Here is a 21,741-nt window from a genome sequence, read left to right on the forward strand (position 1 = left end):
CTCGGGTCGCGTTAACATCAATATTGCTTATAGTCCCTACGACACAGTCAAGTCAAAATCAAAAATCTTTATTCAAAATAGAAGTGATTACACGTTCTTATTGAAAGTCAAAGCTTAGATGTATCATTGGCAAAATTCGTTAAACCGATCAAATCCGAATTAAGTATGCTATCCCAAATTATCAATATTTATTTCTTACGTGAATATGATCTTTACAAAAACGTAATACCTTGAATTATCATATGACCTAGTATATTCGTCAATTTGAGACGTCGATTTAATGCACTTGTTTTCTTAGGTTGAACTAACGCGAGAATCTATATCGACGAATAGCGTCGAATAGTGCGATTAGGAGCTATTTCTATTGGTTGTATAAATCTGCAGTAATCGTTTTTATTGAATTTGCCAATGATTGTGTCGTATTACTTCTTATGACATCTTAGTCTCCATTAGAGTAAGGTAGGTGAACATTTACCAACAACAAAATTAAATAAAGCTAATAAAACCTGGCTTATGTAAGAAATTCTACAAATAAATTCAAACATAGAACATCAATTAAATAGAATAAAAGACATCTTCGAACGGATAAAGAATAGAAGCAATCAATTTCATGCATCAAATAGTGGAATCGCAAGTAGCGCTCCGGAATGTCACGTCTTCGCAGGTGTAGGAACAATGATCTGTATTTTTCGTTCGATCTTATTCATTCGTTCATTCCTCGAGGCTAGTGCAAACATAATACAATATATAGTTCAACTGCAAACACTACACAATATTTTTCAAGTTTTATTTAATTTGTAATATATATATAAATAAGAAAGAGCAATTTAATGAAAATTAAAATTTCATCATTTTAATGTCCAATTTTGCAATCGTGACTTTCAGTTACGTTGTACGTTTTTCTACTTGCTATATTTCTAGTTCTCAGATCAAGGATTGACTCAAATTACTCATACAATAAATTAAAGGTATAGAAGAGGGTTTATTTAAACACCTATATAATTCAATAGCATTTTGATATTTTTGTGGAAGAAATGCGCCCTTTTTTTATTCATTTATTGTGAGTACATACAAGTAACGGTACCAGTTTAAATATCCATAGTATCCCTGAAAGATATTTACGCTCCTTTTGAGAAGAAAGTTTGAACACGCTGCTCCAATTCTGTCACACCTGTGACGTGATTTAATTGCCATAAGACATTCAGGTTTACTCACGATGTCCTTAGAACTCGCTTAACCACAGAGTAGAACATGTATTATCAAAACAAATTAAGCACATCAAAATTAAAGGTTATTTACATAAAATTTTATAAACCATTAGTAATCATTTCGTTGTTAATAATTACTAAATATATTAATTGTCTACACATATATGAATGTATATCAAAACAGTTCAGTACCTTTTCATTGCTGTTTATTAAACAATGTTTAGTTTAAATTTATCAATAAAAAAAGCAATGGAAATACATAATTAAAAACAAATGTTCGAAACATGCAAATTTTTCTAAAACTTTTCAATATTTCGCCTGAGTAGGTACCACGCAATCATCAGATAATCTCCCCAAGGTTGGCGGTACATTGACGATCTAATTAATGGTTAATATTTCTAGCAGCACCAATGTGTATACCATTTATCAGTAGACGCATTTCCACATCCGCCTACTTTTAACAAAAAAACAACCACTGGCCTAAATAAAAAACTAGCATTAAAATAATTGAACTTAATTTAAATTTAAAATTATTGAAATCCATCGAATGTATTAATACATAAATTAAATGTATATTGGAAAACATCACATACATTACTCTGATCCCACTGTAAGTAGCTAAAGCATTTGTGTTGTAGAAAATCAGAAGTAACGACGTTACCAAAACACCCAGACACAAGACAACATAGAAAACTAATAATAATCTACATCGACTCGGCCGGGAATCGAAACCGGGACCTCGGAGTGGCGTAACTGGTGTACACTCTCGACCACGGAGGTCGTATTGACTGATGTTTACGCTTCCAACACTGTGTAATTCAAGTAGTTTTACTATTTGAAGGCTCTTGTAACTTATTTAAATGGCTTAATTCATTAAAATACTCTGGAATAGTATTTATACACTTAAAATTTAAAACTTAAATTTTGAGTAGGTACTAAATTATTTTTCATTCATTTAAAAAAATACATTTGTTAAAAAAATGGGTATAAATTTTCATTTAAATAAATCCCGACCCTAAATAGTTTAGTTAATAGAGGTCGAATTTAGAACTTTATAATTAGCCTAAAGTTCTAAACGACGTATGTACCTCATCTTATTAGTTTAACCACAATATCGTTAAATTCTCAAATTAATAAATTATATTTAAAAAAATTGCCTTTATTTTTGACGAGTAAATGTCTTAAGGCGTTAGACACTGTGTTGCTAACTGATTAAAATACATCATGTAGGAGCTTAGTTAAATAAAGTATATTTTGATTTATTTCTTAATACGTAAAGAACACTTAAAAACTACATTAATTGTGTATAAATGCGTAATTATGATTATTCCACGTATACATCGATTATAATTACACGTACGAAGTAATTTTTTTATATACAATGTATTTCCTGGAATTGTCTATTGTCATTTTACAATGTTGATTCTCACAGCTATCTCAATTAATCTACTATAATTGCATATCTTATTACCAGAGCTTAAAGCGAATATTCAACGTTTGCGAGACTTAACGCCACGTCAGCGGTTATACTGCTACGACTCTTTGACAGAATAGGCTATATGACTGGTTTTTAAAATCCATTTTATATTATTTAGTAGAAGTTAAAGAACCCAGTAAAAGTTGTGTTTTTTTTTCTAGTACATATTTGCCGAAAAATATCATATTAAAAATTCCATATTTAAATAGCGCGCAAAAACGCTACTTGGACAATATGGCGCTGCAATGGGGTCGGTGACGTCACTTTGCTGTATTTGATCTGTGGTACATATAGTAGAAAAGCAAAGTTTACAAGAAAGTGACTTGTGTCGGGAACGTTTTGTGTCACGTGACAAACGTTTGAAAAAATGCATTTTTATTTATAGATTTTTGAATAAATTAAGTATTATTTTCAACTTTCGTTAGTAAATAACCATTTTTAAACTCATAATATACACCGATTACAATAATTCACAATTTATAGTTCGCATTGTCAAATTCCCTACTATAAATCATATAAATAAATTAATTTATATCTATACATATAATAAAATTGGAGTGTGTTTTTGTAATATTAAAATAGCCCTTTTTACTCATTGCTTATGTACTATTTTTGTCTGTCTGTCAATTTGTTCTGGCTAATCTCTGGAACGGCTGCACCGATTTCACTGTCAAATAACTGATATAATAAGGAGTAACTTAAGGTCGCGGGCACAGCTAGTTGTTAATAAAAACGACTTATTCCACTTATAATTTGAAGTAAAAAATCATATCGTATGATTTGTTAGTTTGATCTATTATTTAAATTATTTTGTATACTATTACATTGTAATTAGTATTTGGCATATCACTTTTGTGATACTGAATAATCGTTGTGAGCGGTGAGTTTCGAGTATTATCATTGTTTAATAAGTACAGAACTAACATTTAAAATTACTTTTCGTTGTAAGCCAACTGTCAAAATATAAGCTTCACAATCGTTTTAATTAGTTGAATTATATTTATTGTTCGGGTACGTTCAAAATCAAGTTTATGTCAAAATTTATTCTCATTTCTAAATATTTGTAGTTTTTACTAAAAAGTCGATATTATAATATGAAAAAAAAAGTATGATTTCGAAAACACAACAAAACGTAAACAGCGTAGAATTCTTTGAAATTCATATAAAGGACGTATTGTCAGACGGAATAAAGTTAAGAAGCTAGAAACTAAACTTAGGACTGGTACGTGTCACGAGCTGCTTACGTACTGCAATTTATTCTAACAGAAGAAAAACTTCACTTTATTTTAAATTTGAAAGGAAATGCTCATTGTTTTCTTCGTCTTTGTGTTAATATTGAATACTGACTATATGTGTATTTAAACGATATTGTATGAAAGTTTTAAGATATACAACAAAAACAACCTGTATATAATACAAATTTCCCACTGCTGGGCTAAGGTCACCTCTCCCCTTTTGGAGAAGGTTTGTAACATATTCCAATACGCTGCTCCATTGTGGGTTGGTGGAATACATATGTGGCAGAAATTCTATGAAATTAGACACATGCAGGTTTCCTCGCGATGTTTTCCGTCACCGCCGAGCACGATATGAATTATGAACACAAATTAAATACATGAATATTCAGCGGTGCTTGCCTGGGTTTGAACCCACAATCATCGGTTAAGATGCACGCGTTCTAACCACTGGGTCATCTCGGCTTTAAGATATATATTTATCTAGATTTAAAAAAAAATGAAAACTATATTTTTTGGAAAAGAGAATACCTACTGGAATCTCAATCGATAACTTTGAATACAAATCCAGAGAAGCATCGCTGCATTTTCATGCGCTTAATGTGTTTATAATCTTCTGCGATAACAAGGTGAGAAGCATCGCTTTTTTATACATAATTGTTTCTCCACGGCCTTTTGCGTTCGTGCCATTTTTTGAGTTTTTATTTTTCATTACACTTTTTCGCTCTGTTACGAGTTAATTGTGTATTTAAATTGTAATACAGTATATTATCTTGACGACCTCCAAAGTTGAGTAGTGTGTAGGTACACTGGTTGTCATGGTTTCGCCACGCCGAGGTCCCGGATTTGATTCCCTAAATACATATATAATAAATATAAAATTGGAATTCCCAAATATATGACAGAAATATATAAGTATAAAATTTAGCATATGAGTACTATAATTCCATTAACATTTTGAAGTTCAAATTAGCGAACATCTATTAAATAGATATCTATTAAATAATAAGTGTTTAGTATTGCAATTTTTTAACTTTTTACTCTACACGAACACTTAAAGTTAAAATCGAGTACGCTTTTTGGTATTAATGTTTCCTTTTACGAAATGTTACAGAAATATTAAAATGCTTTAAAAATTTTAACGGTGCATCCGAAATATTAAATTGCTACACCGGTAAAGTTCGCTGAAGCGTATTATGATCTTTCATTATTTAGGTGCGAATCGCGTTCCAGCCTGGATATTTTATTGGTATATTGATTTAATTACAAGTCAATAATTAAATAACTCATTTAAATATAAATTAATTTTGTTTAAATTCATATTAACTATGTTTAAATTTTCGTATTTTTTTATTAAATGTGATTGATATTTAATGTTTATGTGTGTAATTTATTCCATTCGTATAATCAATAAAGATAAGGAAACCTTAGATTAACCAATTTCAGGCGCTTTGCTAATAGTACAATTATATTTTGCACAACTTACAGTTCTTGAGTAATTAATATATCATTAATTACCTACACTAAAACACTTTTCACTTAACGTCTTCACTTCACTTTAATTTTACTTCTTAATTTTTGATACCAAAATAATATGAAAATTTAGTTCCATTGACATTCAAAACGCCATCTTTAATATCATAGATTATTCAATCATTCAACCAATGATATCACGTCAATTCGTTGTCAAATGTTGTTTATTTTGTTTGTGTTTTCTTGTGTTTGAAATAGACTATATCTTCATCGGCTCATATATTTAACATATTTACTATTTCTTTTCATTGTTAGAAGCACAATAGTGTTTTCATTCATTTCAATAAATCGCTTAAATTTAATAATTTTGATTGAGTTCTTACATTCCTGAGCAAACATTACTGTTATTCTTATAAATATTACTTTCCAGACTAACAAAAAGTATCATCTTATGTAAATGAATAAATATATAATACTGTATTTCAAAAATAAATGACGTTCCTTTATATGCTGGGCGCGTAAATTTTTATGTTTTTATCCGACACAGCCGGCACCTGGCTCACCGTGAAATTAGCAATTGTCTGTCAGTATATTTAAATCGGCAGCACAAATTAAATTTTAGTTTCGTGTTAATGTTTCGTGAGAATATACTTTAATAATAAAACTTTTAAATATTTAAACTCTTTGATTATCAAACAGCTATATTATAGTATAAAAAATGTTGTATAAAACTAAACTGACCACATGTATATCTAGTCAATACACCTACATATTTCTTTAGCACGAACTTCCTTTCTGCTGTTTACAGTAGAGTTTACTGATAGAAACTGTCTCGTAATGAAAAAGCGTTATGCTCTCTCCAGCCGATCTCTTCCTTTCTTCTTTATATTTCTTTCTTTTATTAAGTTTTTATTTTTATTGTGTTCATTCAAACGAGATTTTTAATTACAGTTTAATTTCCTTGTCTCTATAATAATTCAATATAAAATAGTGATAGTAATTTCGTTCTAAACAAGTGCCTCATTACAGCCCTCGTTTTTTTTTTTAATTTCATTCAGGAACGTATTCCATAATTCAATCTATAGTTCACTCATTATCATTGGCACTGCAAGAAAAAAGCCACTCATTAGACGTCATTGCGCTACCAATCATGGGATATAAGATTTAATGTCCCTTATGCCTGTAATTGCACTGGTTCTATCGCTGTTCAAACCGGAACATGGTATATTTTCCTATGAAATTCATATCAGACAAAAAAAGAACGAGTTCTTTTCATTTTAAAATATATAGATCAGAACAGATAATATATGACAGCTCGAATCGAATATAAATAAATCGTTCTTAAATAAAATCGAATAATTTATTTCATATGTATGTGTGGGTAATAAATACCTATTTACCTATATCAATGTGTGCGTCGAATCTGCAGCATTCTAATTGTGGCCGAAATACCATTGATTTATTAAATAGGCTTCTCTTTACCTCTTTAGGATCTCTTACACTGTGCCTTGCGCAATATTTGATATTAGTGAACGTAGGCGATGCATTAACGTATCACGCGAATAATCCTTTACGCAATTTTCGAATGTTTGTTTGACTGCGCAACCAAGCAATGGTATTAAGATTTAATTTTAGAATTGTTTCAATATTCAATGAATTAAACTCTCGATATATTTAATTGACGCGATGACTAACTTGTTGGTCGGTGGACTAAAAACCAAATTCCAGAAGGTTTTTCTACTTGTCAAGAAACCAGAAGTTGCCTCGAGTTCTGAGCTACCTACTCGTTTTCCTTTCCATCATCCCAAAGTGGAACAGCGTGGTGGAATATGTTCCAAACTTTCTCCTCAAGGGCAGAGGAGGCTTTAGCCCAGCAGTGGGTAATTTACATATTGTTGTTGTTGTATTCGTTTCCGTGCCTCGGATTACACTTAAATCTATATAAGTTAATCTTATATAATCGTAATAATATAATCTTTAATATACAGGGTCAAAACGCTACAAGTAATTTATGTATGTAATAATTTAAATCTATAATCTAATTATTTAAACAATCATCATCTGAATAATTTTTAATAACAATAGTTAGTTATTCAGTATTGTATTCAAATAATAACTTTTCTATACCACTATCACTGTAAGTCGGGTGACGCAACCCAAGGAGTGGGTAGCCAATCTATTAGCATTTTACTTGTGGTATGGTATTAGGCTGGCGTCCACTGCGTTTGAATCATTTTCATAGCTTACCTAGAATTAACCTTGGTTTTTAATATTGTGACAGTTTTTTAATCATTTCATTAATGGTTGATGATGGATAAGGTGTGAAATCGTGCGTCTTAAACGATAATTTCATAATGAAATCTAGCACCGATGGATTTCTTGTGCGTATTATCATTAAGGTTTACGGGGCTTTTGTAAACTTCTCTCTTTCTACCACTATTGATTTGATATTCGAAGGAACGAGACAGAATATAGTTAAACTAGTCATCCTTTGAACAATTTTTATAGAATCCGTGAAAATTTATTAAGCGCTTTTAGCGCTTTAATCAAAGGACGGTCTCCATAACAGTATATTACTTCATTCTCTGATGCAATATCATAGCAGTAATCCTATAAAATGATCCAAAAATGATATTTACTTATGAATTTAAAATCTCTGAAGCCGTTGCAATAAAATTCGTAGTGACCATAATTACCAATACTTGAATATTTTATGATTTACTATTTACACTGATAATGATAATGAAGCTTTATTTAATTCAACATACCATAACACTTAGGTCAATAAACTAATGTAAATAAAGATTTTTTTACTATATTGCTAAGATTATTTGTAACTACTAAACTAAATTACTTACATTAACTATCAATAAATGAATTAACAATTTCGAAATAATAACATTGGCTCACTCACCCTTCAAACCGGATCACAACATGTTGTGTACAAAATTGCATGCACTGTTTGGGTATAATATCTGAATGTGTGGTAAGTAATCAAATGGGTTTGCACAAAGCACCACCAAGTAAACGTTATGTAAATGATGCACGTTACACCATAATTATAATCTTGGATATACATTCATTCCAGAAGTTGAAGACAGTTTGTTACAACCAAAGCGGCCAATACGTGAAAAAACAAACGGTACTCGAATATACGGAACGTGGTCATTAGCTAGCTTCCTATAAAATATGTAAAAAATATGTACTCCTTTTCGGATATGCATTTGTAAAAAAAATAAATATTCATTTAAAAAGTGCCAAATAGCAATTTCGATTAAGAATACCATTGATCCATAATGATAACCTGATTACCTAATAAGTGTGATTAATTAATGAGAGACGCAATATGTTTTTCGTTATGACTCAATCATTAATTCATTCTTAAACAGTTGCTTAAAATATCTTTTTATATAGGCGGAAGCGGAAATAACCAGATATTACACATCGGTGACAGTCTTTCTAAATGACCTTTATCTTGATGACACTATTAAAGTTTTGGAGTAATTCTACCTAATGCTACCCACAAAGTTACAGGTAGTCACAATGCATACATATTTGGACTCATTTTCACTTACACATCGTTTCAACAGAAGAATATGTTTGATCAATAGTGGTAGATTAACGGGTTATAACTGAGAATTATATGCATTTATTAATAGTAAATGGAACTATAATAATATTCCTTATTCCTTATGTGTGTGTGAGTGTGTTTCACTTCATGAAGTCCTTAAAAACATTGATATTTGACAGAAGAACCATATACAAAGCTTTAACAAAAAACATAACCTAAAATACTACTTTACCATCGTACTTAAATATAATTAAAAGTAGCTTATCATATGTGTATCTATCTAGTACCATGTGAATTATCTGTTTGATTTGAAAATATGCGTAGCGGAAACATTTTTCTTCGTGCAACATCGTTTTTACGATCTCAGATAGAATATTAATTAATATACTGCATTAATTAAACGATTATTTGCCGTTAAAAGGTAATAAAAGTCATTTACTGAGGTTTAATATATACAGTATTAGTCGAAGCCCATAGTTGAGCAAATATTTCCTACTTTAGAAGATGTTTTGAGCTCAAACGATAAATCTGGGTTATGATTTAGTGACGTTTTTTTAACGCATTTGAGTTTAACGTTTTGGTAATTCTACTAAATTTATGAGTAGCGATTGGCATAAGGTAATTAATTTTGATTATTGAAAGTTGAGGAGTATTAATAGGATTTGGATAAAGAAGCTCATAAATTAGTATTTATGTAATAATACAAGAACCAAATGGACTGGAAAGATCAGAAATTATATTGAGACAAAAATTAACAGATACTTTTATGGTTCCAAAAACACTTGTATATGATGCGGCAAATTGTTATTTTGGTCTGTAATTAAGTCCTTGACAAGAGAACGTCATCAGAACAAGTTAAAATGACACCATATGTATTATATAAAACTGGTATGTTCTAGTCTTATATTACGGTGTTAGTTAAACAATAGGTACATTTGTTTGAAACAAACAAAGAAAACTTGTTAGTCTATGAATACATATGAAAAAATAAGACGATATAAGTGGAAAGAATTGCCTATTCAACAGAACCTAGGGAATAATGAATGAAATTTTCGCGTGATCTCTCCACGTGGGCACTTTTCGCCAGTTTTCTGAATTGCGTATTGTTCAAGCATGTCGCAGACTTCAGACACGACAAATTTGTCGGAATTTTGTTGTCTTAATAAATTTGATATAAGGTTAGAGATTCGTTCTGCGTCTGAATGTCGCAACGTCAAAAAACCGTCCTGTCTAATCATAAAAGTGTTTACTTGCGTATACACCTGTATAGTTTAGTATCTCCCGTAGTGCTGTTGTCTTCAACCGAGCGCTACAGCCGAAGAACGATCGTGAGAATTGAAAATTGAATCTTATAAAATATAAATAATACACTCCATTCCATTACATAGCAGTATTTTAAGACGTTCCTTCCATTACTATACAATTTTTTTTTCAAACTTACTTCTGTAAGACATTCGAAAAAAAATTATTCGAAATAGCAGTTTTATTTCCATACATAAAACTGTTCCTATTTTGAAATGTTCTCTCGATGGAATATAAAGTTAGTAGTTTGCTAGTAGCTGCTTGTTAAAGTTGAACAACTAGTACATAGTAGCATAACCTATTTATAATTTGAATACCAAAAATACATCATTTATTGCTTACATTTATTATAATTACTATGCAATGTATATCAAGTTAAGTAATGAAAATCTCATCAACATCAAACGCGGCTTCGCTCGCGTTTAGCGTGTCGGTTGTCATGTTTTAGGAAAAAAGTAGCCTATGTTATTTTTTCTTTGGAGTTTATTTTTGCTTCATACCAAATTTCATCCAATTCGGTTCAGTGGTTTGGTAGTGAAAGATCGATAGACAGACAGACAGATTTATTTTCACACTTTTATTTTACATAGCGTCCAAACTATGTTGTTATTGAATATGTATTTCTCCAAATAAATCATTGGCGCGATCATATGTAATTTTCAAATATTCTACTGCGCTCTACTTATGGGGTATAACTACATTTAATTCTTAGCGCTTATTATTTTTATACTTTTGTTTGTACAACTTATAAAATCTTGGGAACTAAGATATTATGTCCTTCGTGCCTGTAGTTACTGGCTCACTCACCCTTCAAACCGGAACACAACAATACTGAGTACTGTTGTTTGGCGGTATAATAACTGACGAGTGGGTGGTACCCAGACGGGCTTGCACATAGCCCTACCACCAAGTAAGTAAAATTGTAGTCAGAACGCTTTCAAACATTAAATAAGTCGTGTATTGTCTTAAGTTTGCGCACACCTTAAGTAAATTCACGGAAACGTTTATTTGTAGTCAATGATGCGGAGTCTATCAAAGATTGATTTATTGTATGGCTGTCTATTTATCAACGTCTGTTTGTGTTAGGGAATGAAATGTTTATTTTACAAATTACATAAACATCGCAAGTTCATTTTGATTTTCTGACTGTAATATTAAAAACGAACGTATGCTTCTAATTGTAAGAATACTTCTGTATCTTGTTTTATTTAGGTTAAAGTCGGTAAAGACCATTTCAATATTAACTTAATTTTTGATTGTGTTTACTTGTAGATAGTCAAAGTCAAAGTCAAAAACCTTTATTCAAAATAGAAATGCTTACACTTTCTTATTGATTGTCGATAATCTACCACCGGTTCGGAATATAATACCTCAGACCTGAGAAGAACCGGCGAAAGAAACTCAGCGGGATTTTTTTTTTTTATAATGTCAATTTATAATTTACAACAATAAACATATTCCTGTTATTTGAAACAGCCTGGAAGCGATCATCTATACAGATATAATCATCCACAAAGTGAATCCATACTAATAATATGAAAAGTACATATAATTAGTTTGTACGTAGGTAGATGTGAAACTAACGAGCCAATTCTACAAAAAAAAAGAGAACACTGTTATATAGCGAAATCATTCCTGACTGCTCAGGGGTACCAATTATATATACAACATATCATTTTAAATTTGGTAAAGGTATCTAGTGACAGTACTATTTACTTATTATAATAATTTATTTACGGTGTAAAAAGGTTGTATGTGTAGGTAGCTTACTCGTTTCTACTGGTTTAGTAGTACAACAGAGCCAATTTGTTCGTAAATTGACAGCCTTTGAAAGAGCAAAGCTTTATAATAGAATACCTTCTAAAATTAAAAGCACCTGCTCTTTTAACGCTTTTAAAACTATCCTCGACATTCAACAATTCGTCTGAATTTTGTGTTGACTGATCTATTTAGTTTTTCTGTTCATTTTATGGATTTGTTTACATGGAATACTTGACGTGTACTATTTGAAATGAATTAAACACTTTTAAATTACATAATAGTATTAAGTTACAAAATAAAAAACGAATTTATTGGTAGTAGTAGTAGGCTTTGTGCAAGCCCGTCTGGGTAGGTACCACCCACTCATCAGTCTTTCTACTGCCAAATAACAGTACTCAGTATTGTTGTGTTCCGATTTGAAGGGTGATTGAGCCAGTGTAACTACAGGCACAAGGGACGTAACATCTTAGTTCCCAAGGTTGCTGGCACATTGACGATGTAAGGAATAGTTAATATTTCTTACAACGTCATTGTCTATAGGTGATGGTGACCACTTATCATCAAGTGGCCCATATGCTCGGCCGCCAATCTATACCATAAAAAAAAGAATATAAAAGAAATATTATTGTGTACGTTTCTCACTGCTGAGCTGAGGTCTCCTCTCCCTTTGATGATAAGATTTTGGATCTTCTTCGACCCTTCTTCTCCAATGCGTGTTTGTGAATACACAGGTTGAGTGTTTATGAATTATAAACAAAAAACAAAAATAAAGCACTTTGCAAAATATTGTGATGCTCTTCTGACTTTGAACCCGTTGTCATCGGTTAAGTTGCACGCGTTCTTACCACTCGAACAACTCGTTCCTGCAAAATACGAATACAAGAAGCTATTAAGGTTTCCAATTTTTCATCAAACCAAACGATAACACTTTGCTAAAAGGGTACAAAAATAGCTGAAGTTTTTGAAATTTTCACTTTTACAAATTATGACAATCTTAGGTTCTTACCTAACAGTTTCATAATTTGTGAAAGTGAATGATGTAATATCTATAAAGATGCCCCTATTTTATGTAGACCTGAAAAAGGGTACCCATTCATTTATTCTACATTTAAACATAAAGCTTTTGCTGTGTTCCGCTTTGAACTAGTATAATCACAGGCATGAGGGACATAATAACTCATGTTTGGTTCATTGATGGAATGACTTTCGAAAAACCTTCACCATAATTACTACTAAGCGTCCCGATTGGTCGTCCATTATAAAAAAAAACAGTATGAAAAATGCAACAACGGATTATTTTCAAAATTCGAAATTCAAATTTGAATTTAACAGTAGAAATAATTTAGTATCGTTACAGTTGCTCAAATAAAATATAACAATTCCACTATTTCAAATAAAGAATAAATTGATATCTTGGGGTTCGAAGAAAAACATTGGTTTATTTTATAACGAGAGGCGAGCGGTTTACACTTCCTCCCAATAAGTGGATAATCAGATACCTTGTTTCGGTGCGACGGGTTTTAGTTACTATTTCGGTCGTTACACTGAATTCTTAACTGTAATATTTTATCAAATGGCTGTCACTATTATATTTATTACGATTCTACGTCGTGTTTCCGTTAATCACTTCCGAGTTTGGTATCACGAATTTAAATTTGGAACGGGTAATTCTTGTATAAATGAAAGAGTTCATATATGAATTATTTTATGTGTGTTTGTTTTTAGTGTGTGTGTTTCGGAAGAAATTAAAGCATATTCTTTACTACGGAGTCAAGACATATAATATACAACTTTGACATTTAATAGATACGGTATTATTGTTTGACATCTACATACAATAATATATGTTATTCAGGATGGATTCGAGAAAAATTATCGGCGAATTAGCTACCGGAACTTTACACCGGTTCTCATGCGTACGCCACTCCGAGATCCCGGGTTCGATTCCCAACCAACGATGTAGAAAAATTTCAAATTAGTTTTCTATGTTGTCTTGGGTCTGGATCTTGTGGTACCATCGTTACTTCTGATTTCCCATAACACAAGTGTTTTAGCTACTTTACATTTGGATCAGAGGAATGTATGTGACAAAAATAATGAAGTCAAATAATACTGTAATATAAATAAAGATGTATTCAACTGTTTATACTGCGTAATAAAGTAAAGAGTTCTGTTAAGTTAGAAACTCCTTGGAATATTTAAAACGAAGATTTGTTTCTCTTTTGAAATAGTTTTTAGAAATGTTAGGCTGTTTTTCTTTCACATATACTCTGGACCTAGAAAAAATCTCGGAGATAAAACCACGTAACAAAAATTTCATTTCACATTTAACACTTCATTTAAAATAACTGCATACATTAACCCAATTCTCAACTAACCAATGCTGTTGTTAAAAAGGGTTACCGTGTTATACTCGTATGATATGTTTTAATTCCCAGAGTAATATGGCTTAAACTATATGATTTATTCGGTGACTCGTTAATTCCTACCTACCACGGGAACAGCTGTCGGAATTTTTGCTCATCTCCGTGAGTTTTATCTTTCGGGAGTTCGATATTATTATTCAGTTTTCCTACCATGAGCATGACTTCACGTTAGAGTTTAGGAGATTATTTCATTACGATTTTCCATTGCGGCATTTATTTTTTCTTCAGCGCAGATTGCGCGATATATTATAACAATGCAAGCAATGAACTCTGCCCGGATTTGATTATCATTTGTTACAATCCATGTATTAAAAACTAGGCCATTGTAGTCCTCATCACAACTTGATTAGCATTATTTTCTAATTTGTACGTATAATTAAAACCTTTGGTATAACAACAGCCACTTTCTTTAGTTAATACAGTTTTAGATTATACTGTTAACTTTGAAATACATTGATAATCTCTAGTACGCTTCGGTTCGTAAACTTTGGCACAATATGTACGAGAATTGTTAATTTGCATATAAAGATGTTATAAAAAATTGGGTCTTCATTATCAAGTGTGGTCACGGTGTATGCTCTTTATAATTATAGATGTTGATGGAGTTTTTGCGAATTAGTCTTAAGTTCATTCTTGTTACTTTTTGTAGATCTTACGAACGTGAGAGTCGAAAAAAATGGTTTATTGTTAAATTGTAATAATATATGCGTCTAGAAAATTTATATAATTAACCAAATAAATTTGACCTTTCCATATTACGTATGGTTGTTCTATCCGAGGGTCAAGTTTAAATGTAGATCAGAAAAAAATATACATGTAGCGAATTTAATTAATGTTTAAATGAATGCTAGTGATATTTCTCACGATTTTTTTGTCACTTATATACGTAATAATTATTAATAAAATATTATTTTAAATAAAAATGTCTTGTTGATAACAAATTTTGAAAAATAAAACATCCTATAACTATGAAATATATCACAGATGAAAACGTTCTGATAAATCTTGGTAGTAATTGCGTAGTACTGGAAAAAAACAACAATTGCTTTGTTAAAATAGCATTTTCCCAATAAGCCTATTAAAGATATCAGAACTTTAAAAGGATCTTTTTTACCGACATTCCGAGAATCTTTATGTTGACGGAAGGGTCTTCCTAGTAGGATATATGTAAGGTGTCACCGGAAATTGTAACACTTCGATGGTTAAATATTTTTTGTCACATCAAAAAAAAAAAGAGACGGCATCAATGACATGAGACGAAACGAGATGAGCTGTTACGAGAATAATTGAATTTTATGTTTTTAAATCGAATAATTTTTTTAGAATATTTTACTTAGCTTTTGATCAACCAATTGGGTTGACGGATATTGATACTTAAATCGAATATACTGTGATATAAGATATAACACATTTAAAATTAGAAAAAAAAAACTTTGACATAAAAATTGAAAAAGGAGATTCACTAAAAAGTTTTCACCAAAATTCTCCGATCGTTTTTATTGTAATGTTTCGTGTAATTGAACACTATCGATTCAAGATGTTCAGATTCCTTAAGCGGAAGCGGTCAGAAAACAACTAGTAGTCACGTGTAAATTACATAATTATATACATTTACATATATATTTATATATAGGTACCTATCTTTAAATTAATCTTTTTTATATTCAGCTTAAAGTTGCGACGAGCCTTATGAACTAAGTAGCATTTGCAAATAAGAGTCCATAACGAAACGAAATATTGCGTTTTTTCTTTTTTTCTTGGATAACTTTTAGATATTTGAATGAACAAATCTAATAAAGAAAACTTTAGCACTAAAATGTTCGGGGTCGCCGTCTTATCGTCTTGCGACGGAATTTATACATTTTTTTTAATGATTTGCCATTACTGTTTCGAATTTCAAATATTTCCATTTTATTCGCGTAAAACTTGAATGTGACTGAATTCTAAAAAGCCCAAACAGTCACGATCGAACTTTCGACTTTCAATCCAGGCATCTATTAAGCTATTGGGGTTTTTGGTAGGGTGTAGGTACGCCCGTAGATAGAGGTTTAGTAGATACCTATATACTTAATAGTCATATTTATTTTAATATCTTGTATTATTCATAAAACGAATTATACCAAGTGTATATTATAAAGTTATATAGTTATTTTTTTAAATTAATTTTAATCTAGTATTTACAAAATGAACAAAATATATCATCATATCCAAAATAAACAAAATAAACAAATAATAGTCCTATTTAATTGGTACTTCCAATTAGTGTTTTAAAGCCATATTAAGTACCTACATTATAAAAAGTACTAATTTCGAAATAATAAAACAATTATATTAATGACGTAATTATAATACGTAATGGAGTAGTCTGATGTTTATGATTGTATTAAATACTACGTAATTAACTAAGTTTTTTTTTGTTACAGATTAAATCGAAGTTATGTGCTGAAGAAGATAAACAAATATTCAATAATGCATCTTCAAACTGTTCTAATTTTAAGCGCCTTATTCATCTGCGATGCGAAACTTCCGAGGTTTAAACATCACACGCAACCCAACGACCTACCATCGATTACACAGAACTCACAATCATCACGAAATTTACAAACAGTAAACAAAAACGAGAAAACGAGTCGAATAGTCGACCAATATAGGACACGACATAGAAGGGAATCATATACCTCGAATTCATACGAATCGGGTTTAATATGGGCGCACGCAGAGAGGCTGGATGAAAACGGTGACGTCATTTTGCGGTGGGTTAATACGGATTCGACTATAACGTTCAGATTAGAAGCGAGAACCCGTGGTTATGTCGCTTTAGGATTCAATTCGGCGAGAAATATGAGAGGGGCGGACTTGGTTGTCGCTTGGGTGGACGACAGATACGGCAACGCTCAGATATTGGTAAGTGCACCTGTTATCACATTCTCACGATATCCAATTCACTCCAAGGAGGTCTTACTACTATTACGTAATTTATTTATGATTAGAATTAAGATTAATTTGAATAAATTAAATGGTATAAATAATTGTTTTAATTAATTGATTTAGTGATAGCGCTGTGAGTATGTAGGGCTAGTTACTAGTTACCAACATATACTTACTGTACGCCAAAGAGCAATACTTAATATAGAAGGATTTGTATGCATTGACGACATTGTGGTTGGTTGTGACCACTTACCATAAATTAGTAAATTTTTCTGAATGCAATATGAGTAGTTAAGAGTTTAATATACAAGGATAATGAAATGTTTTCACGTAGAAAATATTTGATTTATTATATATGACGTATAGCGAAATATAATATCGAATACTTTTGATCTTTGTTCAAATATCTTTACAAGATTAACTTTAAAGGAGTTGTATTTCTAGTTTTTTTTTATAGAACAGCCTAACAAGATACCCACTTGCGTAATTTCAACAAAAATACAATACGATTGATTTTTATGAAAGTAGACCTTATTGCGTTGGGATAAGGTACATTCTGTGCGCCCTTTAAGTATTTTTTTTTTTATGAAACAATAGTTCGGCTGCGGTTTTTGAATGCTGTCAACGTCCCGAGTATCGAACCGTGACGGGCACCGCCATCATCTTAACTGTCTCTTTTGTTTACGAGAATTCATTTCTCACCTGCCGATTAAAAAACCCATTTATTTTTTAATATCTAGCAAATTACAAAATCTCGCTCATAGATTTCCTGTTATTTTCTTATTCTATATATAATGCTTTGATATGATAATATTAATCGTTATTTAGACACAGCAAACAAATTCGATTCAAAATTCTTATAATTGCCTCGGGTCAAAAAATTTTACTATGAATCATCAAGCGCTTTATTTTTTTCGGTATAGTAGGATGTATTCCTTCCTTAAAGCGCTGTAAAAACATTCGCTTAAAATGGGATAAGAGCAACGATGATAACGATCAGCGTTGTTCTGTCCTTACAGAGTCCTTACTCCGTATCTCGATGTGAAATTTTGATGAACGACTAACGGTGATATTATATACTTATTTTATTATTCCTTGTTAACAATTTATGTCAGAAAACTTAAATTCAGGTTTGTAATAAACGCTTACAAAATCTACCTACCGAATATTAATTAAAATTTCAATACTTTTAAATAAGTAATAGATTCATAATTTTTAATAAATATTTTTTTATAAAAAAATAAAAAAAATATTAATATGTATGTATATACTGGTATTATAAAAGCGTAGGAAATGCTTCTCTTACTAAGATATGAATCAAATTTGATGAAATTTGATTTCTTATCAAGAAACTCAAAGTGACTTTTTGATACCTAAAACTTAACAAGCCCCCTAAAACGCGAGCGACGAACCGATAAAACCGATAGTAAATTAAACCCTAACAAGACTAGACATGATCGCTAACAATTTATACTGTAAAGCTATAAATCTATGATATAAAGTTTCAGTATAATTAAATGTACAGTCAGAGTAAATCTTAAACTCTTAGTACCTTTTGAATCTAAATACCAAATCATTGTGACGTAATATGTCATTCTGGATCGGTAAAACAGATTATCGCTAATACTCGAGCACACGAAAATAGATCTTAAGGTTACGAAGATTTACTTACCCCGACTGTACTTGTAGATTAATCACTTTGTTAATGTTAATTTATCTGTTTACGTTTCTTTAATCACTAACATAAAGCCATTATTATCGTAATTTTCTAATCGAGTTTCCTTATCTCACACAAATGAAAAAATACTAAAGATTTTATATTTATAGTCTACTTCGGTTTCCCGCACCGGCTTCGCACGAGTGCAATGCTGATACTAAATATACTACAGATTTTTTTTCTCTCTCGAATCACTCTATCTATTAAAAAATTCAAATCAAAATCTGTTGCGAAATTTGAAAGATCTAAGCATACATATGGACAGACAGCGATAAGCGAATTTGTTTTATACTATGTAATGGTGATGTGTATATGTATAGTGTATATAACACTTCGATATTTCCCGATCGTATGTGAGTATCGAGTTCGGTGTTATAGAATAGTTCATCTGTTAATAGTGCTGTACGTTATGGTATATGATTGTCGAACATTTTCGTGGTCGAAGTAACATGTAAAACCACTGATTTATACCTAGATTGCGTTACGCTGAACGCGCATAAATTAACCAAAGTATGTTACGTACAAAACTGTTTAATAGTTTCCAAGACACTTTATCACGTTCTTATACCTATGTATTTTGTGAAATTAACTTATATAAAAGTCTACATCGAACTCGATAGTAGAATGTCAGAATGTATGACAGTGACTACAATATAATGATGATGATTTTCTCCTAACCGAATTTAGTCTAAACGATTTCCCAAGGTTGAACTATGCGGGACAGGATAGAACGCAAATGTTATTCCATTCTTATAATCTAACTAGCAACCCGCCCGGCTTCGCACGGGAGCAAAAGTGATACTAAATATTCTGCATAATTTTGTTTATTTACGACATCACATTAAAAACAACTATCATTATCAGTCTTTCTTTACTATTTTGTCCATGTATTATATACAAAAACTTTACTCTGAAATCTTTCTTTTTTGAAAAAAACCGCATCAAAATCCGTTGCGTAATTTTAAAGATTTTACCATGCATAGGGTCAGATAGCCATGCTGTTTTGTACAATGTAATGATGGGACCGGATATCTTATACATAGTTATAACTTATAGTCCTGGTACAGAATTACTTCTCTTCCATTTTTCTCTACATTTCTACTGTTAATTTAAAGAAAGATAATTCCAATAAATATTTATCAGGGATATGAAGCCAGGACTTCAGTAACTATACTTATGAGTACTACAAGACATTAAATAATAATAACAATTGAACGATCTGCCGTTAACTGATATGATATATGACATCTGATCGATTTTCGTTTTTGATGGCATATGAATACGAAAAAGATTCTCTATCGACATATATTCGCGATTTTTTGATATCTTGATTGGTTTTGGAAATCATTTAATGGTCTGATTATCGAAAGTTACATAGATTTACATTTAAACCCCTTTTTTGCTCATCGCTGATAATTTTATTTAGATAGATAACTGCAAGATATACCACGGCGGCGATGCAATCATCAAAATAGCGTGTAACAGTAAGGCTTTTAACATTTCACGATCTGGTCGGGCGTCAAGTGTCGAATTTATCTTAACTGAACAGCTTTTCACGCTGCGGCTTCGTGTAGAACTTAGACATTTAAGACAGATTTATTTTAAACGGAAATAGTAATCAATATATAACATACATATATAATTACATTTTAACATAAGAAATATGTACAAATATGAACTAAAACTAGTTACTATGTAAATCTTGACCGGGTGGAATGGTGGCAAGAATGCTAGCAGCATTATTTTAACATATTGTGAGGAAGGCCTTGAGCATGGATGTGGATAGATATAGAGGTAGAGGAAAACCATGGATGGATTGTGTTAAAAACGATATGGTTAGAAAGAATGTTACTTGTGAGATGTCGTATGCCAGAAAAGTATGGAAGGAGGAAGAAAAGGTAAGGAAGGGCAGGAGGATGATGATGATATATTATTGTATTCAACTAACATGACTGTATTTTTTAAATGTTGAAAAAGAGTAACTAATGAGTTTCTTGCCGGTTCATCTCGGATGGATCTACTTTCCGAACCGGTGGTAGAATCACTTAATTGTTAAATGACGATTCTAAAGTGCCTGTACGTCTACTTGAATAAAGTTTATTTGAATATGTTTCGACTAGCGTGATCTGCAATCAATGTGAAACCTGATAATAAGTGGACAATTATGGACTCAAAATGTCGTCCCTTCTAAAGGACACACCCTTCAGATCGCTCCTTAGCACAGATTGTAAATAATTCTATTAGAAGACAAATTTTTGCATTGCAAACTTCAAACAGTATATCAGATAAATGCATGTATTCGAGGTCTTAATATGGGTACTTGAATGATACGACGTTTAAATACCTTAATTGTTGTTTTGTTTAGCTATAAGTGATGTTCAAGTGCATACTTAGGTATGACGTATGGGGATATTCTTCTCTATTATATTACTAGTTGCTCCGCTCAGTTCCTGTTACGCCTCCTTAGACCGTAGTGTTTATTTGTCTTTGTTGAGAAATGTTGTATTATTAGTTTTCTTAGGATTCTCAGCTAATATTTGGCCATTTTGTCCATAACTTGCTCAGCTATATAATGGTTCGCGATTTCAAAATTATATTTCAGGATATCCTTAGTTGCTATCTGTGACCTTAAAATATTTCATA

At 31.2% G+C, this 21,741-nt stretch overlaps 1 protein-coding gene across 2 annotated transcripts in view; it reads left to right on the forward strand.

Moving 5' to 3' along the window:
* The window catches only part of LOC124536702 (MOXD1 homolog 1-like), a 73,528-nt gene that overhangs the window by 21,616 nt on the left and 30,171 nt on the right, over positions 1-21,741 (forward strand). For both annotated transcript variants that reach the window (XM_047113265.1, XM_047113264.1), the window contains exon 2: positions 16,877-17,357. In XM_047113265.1, coding sequence (XP_046969221.1) covers positions 16,923-17,357 — 435 coding nt within the window. In that variant the 5' untranslated portion in view covers positions 16,877-16,922. The remainder of the gene's footprint in view (positions 1-16,876; positions 17,358-21,741) is intronic.

This window comes from Vanessa cardui, chromosome 17 (genome assembly GCF_905220365.1).
Source record: "Vanessa cardui chromosome 17, ilVanCard2.1, whole genome shotgun sequence".
NCBI lineage: Eukaryota > Metazoa > Arthropoda > Insecta > Lepidoptera > Nymphalidae > Vanessa > Vanessa cardui.